Here is a 10,837-nt window from a genome sequence, read left to right as displayed (position 1 = left end):
CCAAAGCGCTCTCCTTTGATCCTTTCTCTAGTAGTGTTACTCATATGACAGTTATGATAGTTGCAAAAATCAGATTCTGTTATAATATGTCAGGGTCTTAATTTCTTGGGTTCTTGGACAGCAAGACATTACTGATTCATTGCTATATATATGCCTTGTTTGCTACTGTAATGTAACAACACTTCATTCAGATTACAATTCAATAATTCTCTCTTTTGGTCCTTTACTTTCTCTAGCTTTCTCTAGCTATTTCATTTTTGTATTTTTCTGCAAGGAAAAGTCTAGGGGCCAGCAATTTTATTGCATTTTGGCCAGCATGTAACCAGCAAAGAAATGTGAACCATTGGATGATATTTCACACCAATCTCACACCATCAAATCATCATTGATGGCTAGTTGATGGCTACCAATAGGAGTGGCAAGCGGGGAAGCCCGCCCCGCCCTGCCAGAAGCCCGCCATTTGGCGGGCTGGCCCGCCCCGCCCCGCCTAGTGAGGCGGTCCTAGAATCCTAGTCCGCCTCGCCTAATGGCGGGCTGGCGGGCCGGCAGGCTAAGCCCGCCAAATATCCTCTTTTTTTTATTTTTTTTATTTTTAACTATTAAATAATATATATAAAGATATAAAAAAATCTCTTTTGTTTTTTACTTTTAACTATTATAATTTCTAAAAGCATAAACAAATTATAATTTTTGTATTCACAAACATTAAAGTCTTTGTAATTATAAATATTATTTCCAAAGCAAAATAAACATAATCCAAAACATAATTAACAATATTGTCTCCAAAACAAAACAAACATAATCTAAAACACCCAATTTTCATCTTCATTTTCTTGTAAGTTGGGTTGGGAAAGTTGGGTTTTGGTAAAAAAAAATTATAAAAATACCCCTTGCTAAAAAAATACTAAGCCCGGCGGGGAAGCCCGCCCCGCCCTGCCAAAACCCGCCAAAATCAGCGGTTTAAGCGGTGCGGGTTAAGTGGGCTTTTGCTATTTGGCGGTCTCAATTTTTCAGCCTGACCCGGCGAGTTTAGACCCGTTTGCCACCCCTAGCTACCAATCACAAATGTTGCTGGCCCTAGCATTGCTCTCTCTGCAGATCTATTACCATATAGCAATTAAAGGTGCATCAGAAAACGAATGTAAGTAAAGCCACTTTGAATGTTATGGATTTGATCAAAACCAGTGAACAGACCAGTTTTGGAAACCGGACCGAGTCAATGTTTTTTTTTTTTTGAAAACCGCTAAAATGGCGTCGTTTTTATTTTCTGGAAGAGGATAAAACAAAACCCCGAAATCCGTTATTACCCGAACCCAAAACCAGATCCGGCCCAGCCCAGGTCCCCAGCCAGAAACGGCGCCCCCTCCCCATCCCCAAGACCCCAACTCACTCTCCAGTCTCCATCTCCCGCTCCGCTCTCACCTCCCTACCTCACTCACCGGTCACCGCCAAACACAACGGCAGCCAACGGAGGTCAGTCCCTGCGCCTCGCCGTCACCGTAGGCTCCTCTGCTGGTGCGTCCTCCGTGACTGTGCTCTGCTCGTTGAGTTTACAGGTGGAAGTGAGAGGTTACTGCTGGTTATTGCGTAAACCCAAAACCCGCCACACTTCTCATCTCTATCTCTTCTCTGTTAGCGTTCATCATCTGCTTCTCTCAGCCGCTGCTTCTTCTCTTGCCACCGCTCTGCTGTTCTTCGTTGCCAGGTGCAATGCTTTTTCTATTCTCCGCTGCAAATCTTCTCTCTCTCTCTCTTTTTTTGTTTCTTTTTATTTTTATTATTTTAAAATTTGATAGTTAGCTTTCTAACTTTTGTGTCTAGTACCCTTACTTCCAGGTAAATTTTAGTATTTAATTCCATTATAGCTTTTTAGTTTTTATTGATGTCAAATGTGTTGCTGCTGCTTAAGTTTGAGTTTGCTGCTCAAATTTTGTTACTTTATCAGAATGATGTTAGGTGAATTTCATGTTGCTCAGTTTGGAAATGAAAGCTTAACTTAGATTGGTGCCGATGAGTTTTTGCAAATCAAGGAAAAAGGCTCACATATGAATTGAATTCATTTCCATGTGCCGATGAGTTTTGAATGGATGGCAATTTCTTAGTATACTTCTCCGGCGAAGAAATGAAATACGGAAGAATTGCATAAACGAAATGAAAAGTAGTATTATCTTTTAATTTCCATTTGTTGTGATTGATTATCGGTTTACTAATAGGATTTAATTTTATGTAAAGTGTTAAAACTTGTATATAGATATCACAATATATATTGTTACATCAGTATTAGTTTTCATACCCACTACATGAATGCTCATCTTTGTGAGTGAATTATTTTGATTGCATGAACTTTTTACATTGTCTGTGCATTAGATATCACATTATATATTGTCTGTGCATTAGAATCAACCTCATATATTTTTTTAAATGTCTATTAATGAATTGCTAATTGATTGAATTCTAACTTGGTGATATAGAAGCGTGGTTGTTTGGACCACAAGAAGTAGTGTGTTAAATCCTGGGCCAACATGGCTACCCAGACAATGTCTGAAACTGCCCAGAAAATTGTCACTCCTGAAACCCTCCGCTATGCAGCCAAACAATCTGAACGTTGCCTTGTTGTCCCTCTTCGTCTTCGCCGTGCCATTAAGAAATACCTTCGAGGTACTTTCTTTTCTCTATGCATACCTTCTTCCACTTTATTATATGTAACACAATATTTTATGAATTCATGTGTGTTGTTGCAATTTTTCATGGCGAGCTTATGATTATAGAGCAGGAGGATCCACATATGAAGAGGAAAGTGTTGAGATTATCTCAATCTTTCAATACTATCAAGAATGTCAACCTGCAGCTGGCCACCACTACATCAAAGGAGATAGTTGAAGACCCTTTAAAGTCTTTCGAACAATCAAAGCGTTGGAAGATCAAGAGTTCTTATGGCGACATCGGTCTGTCATACAGGGATGATGAGACGGTTGCATATGTCGCTTCTCGCATGCCTGCTGTTTATTCAGCTTGTTACAGAGTACTTAAGGAGGTAAGTGGATAAGTTTATCCAAAAACGAGAATTTTAGTCATATGTTTTATGTTAGTCCTTTCCTATACTATCATAATAGAGATAAAGAGTTGAAATATGATATAATGAGGAAAATGGGACGAAATTGTATGTCTGCTTGAAAAGATGAAACAAGAAACTCTAGGATTGTACTTAAATGTATTTATTTTCCGGCTGGGCTTTATTAAGTTTCACACTCAATTAAAAATGATCCGCAGGACAAGAAATTATAAGGGTTACTGAGTAATACTGATACATGGGTGCTCTTAAGAGAAGCAATTATGCAACCAAGAACTAACTGAAATAAAAAAGGATGAAATGGATATGAAGTGATTTGCATAAAACAAGATTTATAGTTGTATATTTTTGGACTAAATTTAATCAAACTCAGAAGCTGGATTATATTGAATACAACAACAACAGAGTCTTGCCCCACTAGGTGGGGTCGGCTACATGGATTAAATGACGCCATTGAGCTCTATTATGTACCGTTTGCATGTAGATTTCGTTTGACCACCTCATGGATGGTCTTCTTAAGTCTTCCTCTACCTTTCACCCTTTGTCCATCTTCCATTTCATCCACCCTCCTGACTGGGTGCTCTGTCGGTCTTTTTCTCACATGTCCAAACCACCTGAGACGCGATTCTACATCTTTTCCACAATAGGTACTACTCCAACTCTCTCTCTTATATCTTCGTTCCTTATTCTATCCAATCGCGTATGGCTACTCATCCATCTCAACATCTTCATCTCTGCCACACTTAATTTATGTTCGTGCTCTCCTTTGGCTGCCCAACACTCTGTACCATAAAACATAGTCGGTCTGATAACAGTGCGATAGAATTTACCTTTTAAGTTTTAAAGACACTTTTTTGTCACATATAAAACCAGATGCACTCAGCCATTTTGATCAACATGCTTGGATCCTATGATTTACATCCTGTTCAATCTCTTCATTATCTTGTAGGATGCATCCAACATACTTAAAACTTTTAACTTTTCGTAGCATGTTTTTTCCAATCTTCACCTCCGTATTAGGGTTTTTCCTTCGGCGGCAGAACTTACATTCTATATATTCTATCTTGCTATGGCTTATGCACAGACCATATACTTTTAGAGCTTCTCTTCAAATCTAACTTCTTATTTAGGTCTTCTTTGACTCTCCCATAAGGACGATATCATCGGTAAAAAACATGCACCATGTCACAGGCTCTTAGATATGCTTTGTGAGTACTTATGTGGGATTGGAATCTGTTAATCTCTAGTATCTGGGATTTGAAACTGTTAATCTCTCTCTTACACTTATGTGGGATTCGAGCATCCTTAAGGTCCATATGTTTTACTTCTTTTATTTATGTTCACTATAATAACCTAATATAACTAACTTTTGAATAAAATGTTGCTGGATTTGAAATTAATCTCAAATTGCTAAATGTTTTTTTAGGTTCGTAGAAGGCTTCCTGGTTTCTCCCCAGCCAAGGTATTAGATTTTGGTGCTGGGACAGGTTCAGCTTTCTGGTAAAAGATTCTTGAACTTTGCTTTGGTGAATGGTTAACTTTGATATCATAAGTTTTAGTTATTTTGGACTAATTTATTATTCACTTTTAAATCTGATGCAGGGCACTGCAAGAAGTCTGGCCAAAATCTATGCAAAAAGTTAATCTAATAGAACCATCGCAGTCAATGCAGCGTGCAGGTCGAAGTCTTATACAAGGTAATTTATGATCCGTTTTATCAAAATATGATAGGTTTCTTGAGGTTTTTAATTATTGTAAGGGATGATACAGAAATATAAGTTTTAGGAAAAGGCTAGAGGGGAAACAAACCAACATTGTGTGTAAATTTGCGGCAAGAGAAGATGGTGCGCTAAAATGCATATTATGATTGTGTTGATGTCATTCTTGAGCAATTCAGAATAATATTTGCTATGCATAGGGTTTATTAATCAATAATAACTGTCACATTCTACTGCAAATATAACCATCAGAATGGGGGATGCCATCATATGTTTTATGGACAAGGGTGTTCCTTGTGCTAGGCTTGCCTAGAAAAGCATAAGTTTAAAAATAGAAAGATTATATATGCTTCCTTTAAAGTTTGGAATCATTAAAAGAAAAGTACATGCTTTATTTAAGTTGTTGAGCAAAGTTACTGAAAATAGTGAAGGATTTGCAAACATTTTATAAAGACTTTAAATTTTTTCCGGTCTTTTCATATACCTATGATACACTATCAGTAATCAACAGGATTTGGGTTGGAATTTTTGGTGATCTTGGTCATGTATCCCAAAGGATCTATGGGATGTATCATCAATGCCATGTTTTGGAAGTTAAAACAAAATAGATCAAGCAGCACCGGCATAAAATTTGAACTACCTCAGATTAACAGAGTACCTACAGAACTTTCCAAAATTTGAATATGTAACCTTCTCTGTCTCAGGTGGATCAGAGATAAATAACATACTCATGATTGTCTGCATGAGACTGATATCTGGAATCAATTTTTAGTTCATGGATATAGCCCTATTTACTTAAATCTTTTGGATGTTTTGTATGTTATACAGTTGGGATTGTTGATTTGATTCCTTCTCTTGCATTATTGACAAAAGCCAAAGGTGATTAAATCACATAAATCAGTTTTTTTTTGTTAGAGGTGTTTGGTGACCTAACAGTTTGAAGAGAAGCAAACTTGGATTTGAAGATGGTCGCCACAAACTTAACACTCTAAGATTATTGATTGGCTGCATATGATAGAAAGAACTGTCAGAGGCTATACTTAATTATTACCTATCATATCATTCCAATTTAAGCAATTGGATAGAGTAGTAATAGTCTTGCTAAGAATGAGTGTTTTCTCATGTTGAGGTGAAAGTATGTTGCCAGGAGAAAAACAGCAAGCCGTTGGTTTACCCGTTATAAGAGAAAATAGTGTCAGCTAAAGGCCTTGAAGGCACAAGGAGATTTTAAAGTGCGAGATATATCTGATTGATTTCACTCAGTGTGGTTATTCATTTCTACATTAAAATACTTCTCTTTCAAGTGACGATGCTTACAACGATCTGAATAATCAACTGTATCCTAAGACTTTTTCCCTTATAAAATGTTGTGGAGTTTACATGAATTATGAAGTGGATTTTCTTGTGGGATTGAATATATTGAATTCTTTCATTTCTGATATTTCTTAGGAAATTCCAGAGAAAATTATTTGATAGTTGATAAAGTGTGGTTTTTGTTCTGCTATAGGTCTCAAGAATTTGCCACTTATTCATAGTTATGATAGCATTCAAGCACTTTCCAAAAGTATTGGGAAATCAGAGAGAGGGCATGACCTTGTGATTGCTGTAAGTTTATTCCTTTGGATTATTTACCTATATTAGCATCAAGTTATTTGTTCTTTAGTTTATGCAAACTATATCTGATTCTGAAATCAGTATGAAATTTTTGTTCTTAAGTAATAATATCAAATATTGATTATTGTTTTGGCATATATGCTAAAGTAATAATAACAATGTTCATATACAAAAGAATTGCATGAGTGCTATATAAAATAAATCTCTAGCAGCATCATCTTCAACAAAACGAGTAATTAATTTAAAAATTAGATAAACAATCTATACTTCATGAATATTCAAAAAATGCTATGTGCACACAAAAATCAGCCACTATGTATTTGTATATAAATACATACATTATTTTACTCATTTTCTAGGTGTATTTTGTATTTTAACATATTTTATATGGGTGGATGATTTTTTATGTTCACTTAGCATGGTTGTTCTTTTACTGCTGGTACAATATATTTAAAATTAGAGAAAACCAATGCTTAACTATATATAAAGTTTTATTTCTGCATATTGTTTTTCATATATCAAAATCTATTTTTCAGGTCTGATAGATTTGCAGATATATTTCTTTTTCACTACTCATCTGTCCTATTACATTGAAATATATATATATACACAATTTTTTTCATTGTTTGATAGTTGATATAGAGTTTTAATAAGTTGCACATCTAGTTTAATTACTCCAATTTTTAAATTTTGGTTGAAACAAATTAAGTATTTAAGCTGGTTATTTCTGTTTGTTGGGTTTTCATTGTTTTGTTGTAGAACTCTTTGTGGCTTCTCTGTCATGCTGCAAGGCGCATAATTTTGTTTGGCATTTCTCATAAGCATTAGCTGTGAAAACTGTAAATTATCTTTCTCGTTTCTTAAATGAATGCTTATTTCTTTCAATCTGTTTCATGATTGAAGTCCTATGTGCTTGGAGAGATCCCATCACTACAAGATCGAATTACCATAGTTCGCCAGCTTTGGGATCTAACACGGGATGTTCTGGTATGATTCTAAGCATATAGTTTCTTGTACTATGAGAGATAGGATTTCTGGAACTTATTTAGAATGTTACCATAGGAGCTTTAGGAGCAAAGTAACTGGGAAAAGAAAAGGAGCTTTAGGAGCAAAGAAAAATGTTTATAAATCATAGAAAATAATTTCTATTGGAAGAAGTTAACGAAAGCAGTTGTAAATTTCATAAAGTTATATTTTTGTTTATTCTTTTCCTTTGAATATTACTTTACAAAGTAACGATTTTATGTGATTTCGAACTTGATAAATTTATCTTTCTGTTTGATCTATTTCTATCATTTATTTCTATTTATTTTGCAGGTTTTGATTGAACCTGGAACACCTCATGGATCCAATATTATTGCTCAAATGAGATCTCACATATTATGGATGGAAGAAAGAGTATATTTACTGTATTTATATTGTTCTGTTAGGAAAATCTTGAACAATGATAAACAATCTCTGAATGGTCTTTTGCTGAATTTGTAGAGACACCGTAAATCGAGTCTTAAAAATGAAGAAGCTTGTAAAGATTTGATGACTCAGAAAGCTGGGGCTTTTGTGGTTGCTCCTGTAAGTATTTTAGGGCTTTATTGATTTTTTTTTATAATTTATTCTTTCAAGATTTCATAAAAAAGTTAAAAATAGATAATACAATAAAATTGTGTTTCCTATTGTTTCTTATTTTATATATTTCCTTTACAAAATCAACAACAAATGGAATTGAAACCAAACCAGCCCATTTTCACTCTGCATTTTTCCTATTATGCAGTCTAATTTTGTGTTCCATTCTATCTTTTTCATTTAGTAAATTCCCTTTGTGCAGTGTCCTCATGATGGGACTTGTCCGCTGGTAAAATCTGGAAAATATTGTCATTTTGTTCAGCGGATGGAAAGGACGTCCTCACAGCGTGCTTACAAGGTTTCTACTAAATCCATAGTTTGCTTAATGCATTGGGGAGATTCATGTGGTCCTCAATTTCTGTTTTCCTCTTCTGTTGATATCAAAGTGATTAACATTTCTTTCTTGTCTATAATCTATATTGTATCACTTTGCAGCGTTCAAAGGGTGAGCCTTTACGCGGCTTTGAAGATGAAAAATTTTCCTTTGTTGCTTTCAGACGAGGACAAAGACCAAGGCAAGTTTTTGTTTTCCTTGTTTGAACCTAAGAATTAGCTACAGTAAGAGAGTAATTTTAATAATTGTCAATGTTGACTATATTTTTCATAATATCTAACCTAATATGGACATGTCATCACTTAATGAATTGAACTATGCTTACAATTATATGCAATGTTAACTTATTAAATTCTTAAAGGTGTAAATCTGTTGACAGCTTTATAACTAAATTCTAAGTAGAAATGGTGAGAACTCTTTTCATGACTTTAAAACAAGCCTATGGTCATGTTTTGTGGCATATATGCTTTCATGATATGAACTTCTGAAAACTTTTCACTCTTGCATTGGACTAGGGAACCTTGGCCCCTCGATGATATAAAACTCGAGACTCTCAAGGAGCAGCATGATAAAAGAAATCCAGAGGACCTTGAGATTGATTATGGTACTTGTTTACGCTTGTGCGTATTTGTTTCCTGTTGAAATACTTTTTGAACAAAATATATGGTCTGAACTCTGAAATTTTTTTCCCCTCACTGTTTTAGAGGATTGGTTGAAAATGCAAGAAGCTGATGATACCCCTCATGAAGTAGTGAATGCGATAACTTATGATTCTGATGCTGCGGAAACTGACAAGGATGATGGTGATGAAGACGAAGAGTTCAAGGAAGCAGAGGAAGAAACAGATAGCGCTGATCTTGGAGGCGGTTGGGGAAGAATTATATTTATGCCTGTGAGGAGGGGTAGACAAGTGACAATGAATGTGTGTAGATCCACCAACAGGAATGCCTCAGAGGGTTCTTATGATCGCATTGTTGTTACAAAGAGCAAGAATCCTACATTACATCATCAAGCCAAAAGATCTATTTGGGGTGACCTATGGCCATTTTGAAGCAAGCATTATGTGGGCTGTGTTCAATTCTCTCTGTTTCATTTCTTGGAGTTTTGGCCTTTCAATTGGAATATAGATTAAATTACAGCATTTTACAAAGCAAAAGATTCAAATCAACCTTCTTCCTTGTAATAAACCAGTTAATGCATGTTAACAATTTTGATACTTGTAAAAGAGAAATGCTGGCTGTATTCATGGGTCAATATTTAGGCTCATACATTATCTACTATTGAGTTAAGCTCACATAACTCTCGGTGACCAAAAAAATAAAAAAGCTCACATAACTCTCCTTTAGCATGAGTGGTATATTTCTTAATTGTTATATATATGGTTCAAAGCTATGATTTTTTTTTTCCAATAGTTACCAAATATAATGACTTTATTCAAGGAGTAGTTGTTGAGTTGATTATAAAACGGAAGTTAATGAATCAACTACTTAGTCAGTTGTTTATGAATAATAAAGCTGATTTGGCAGCAATTCAATGAGCTATTTGTGATGTAGAAATACACTTACATAATTTATCTCACCATTTAAATTATATTTAGTACAATTTGGTTCCCCTTTTTTGGGGTGTATTTTTTTTTTTTTTTTTTATCAGTCAAATTGTCTAACCGGAAAAGAAAAAATGCTTTTAATATAAGCAATGGAAAAGTTTATGGGTGCTATTGTGCTAGCGTAGAGTAGCAGTAGGGTTTTGTGAGAGTTCAAACTATGTGAATTTAATGAAAATGCAAGATAAACAATTATTTTTATAATCAAATCCAATCAAGTACCTTAAAACATGTTTTCCATTTGTCTTATTTACGCGCTCAACGTCTTTTTCCTTCTCTTTTCCTACTTCTTTTACGTATTAGGGTTTAGGATTTAGGTCTAAACCTAGGATTAAAAACATGCTTGTATCATATATGCCTCATTGCCTCTTTACAATAGTCACATCCGATAAGCTTAAGTGTTACAAAGTTTTAGGGTATTGAGATTCTTTATAGCTGCTTTAGATGTTTGATTGTTGAGTAACCCTTATGTTTTTGATGTTTGAACTTTGAAGCAATATACCAAGCCAAAAACTGGAATTGTTGTTTTGATTATATTCTTTAAAACAAATAATTGAATCCTTGAAATGCAACTCTTGTGCATTAGAGCTCCACGCAATAGGGCATATTGGATGCGTATTAAATGGCCTCCACAAGAGGCAAAGGAAATAGAAAATGAACCTTCAATAATGAGTCAACGCCAAGATAATTAAGTAAAGTACTTGTTTTGTATTTGACTTTGGATTATCGTCTTGTATGTGTGCTTATAATAATTTCTATTATTTGGAAAATATATGAACAAGTAGATGAGGTGGTTGTGAAATGCTAAAACGATCAATCAAGGTGAGATAAATTTTGTTTTCAACACCGTGTGTTAATTTTTAAAATGTATGGATAAT

At 34.8% G+C, this 10,837-nt stretch overlaps 1 protein-coding gene across 1 annotated transcript; it reads left to right on the top strand.

Annotated features, from left to right (window-relative positions):
* Positions 1-1,145: 1,145 nt before the first annotated feature.
* Positions 1,146-9,686, top strand: LOC107613714 (copper ion binding / methyltransferase). The gene is made up of 13 exons (XM_016315831.3): positions 1,146-1,705; positions 2,472-2,658; positions 2,769-3,034; positions 4,497-4,570; positions 4,673-4,767; positions 6,296-6,393; positions 7,306-7,389; positions 7,720-7,800; positions 7,888-7,971; positions 8,225-8,320; positions 8,458-8,537; positions 8,872-8,960; positions 9,061-9,686. The coding sequence occupies exons 2-13, from the start codon at positions 2,523-2,525 to the stop codon at positions 9,405-9,407; spliced, it is 1,530 nt and encodes a 509-aa protein (XP_016171317.1). The 5' UTR covers positions 1,146-1,705; positions 2,472-2,522; the 3' UTR covers positions 9,408-9,686.
* The last annotated feature ends 1,151 nt before the right edge of the window (positions 9,687-10,837 follow it).

The sequence above is a fragment of the Arachis ipaensis genome, chromosome B8 (assembly GCF_059453495.1).
Source record: "Arachis ipaensis isolate K30076 ecotype BB chromosome B8, ASM5945349v1, whole genome shotgun sequence".
Taxonomy (NCBI): domain Eukaryota; kingdom Viridiplantae; phylum Streptophyta; class Magnoliopsida; order Fabales; family Fabaceae; genus Arachis; species Arachis ipaensis.
Note: the sequence above shows the minus strand (reverse complement) of the source record. Positions and strands in the feature narration are given on the sequence as shown.

Coding starts and splice junctions, on each gene's coding strand:
- LOC107613714 (XM_016315831.3), top strand. CDS start 2,523: ATGGCTACCCAGACAATGTCTGAAACTGCCCAGAAAATTGTCACTCCT. Junction 2,659..2,768: donor CATTAAGAAATACCTTCGAG/GTACTTTCTTTT, acceptor TTATGATTATAG/AGCAGGAGGATCCACATATG. Junction 3,035..4,496: donor GTTACAGAGTACTTAAGGAG/GTAAGTGGATAA, acceptor ATGTTTTTTTAG/GTTCGTAGAAGGCTTCCTGG.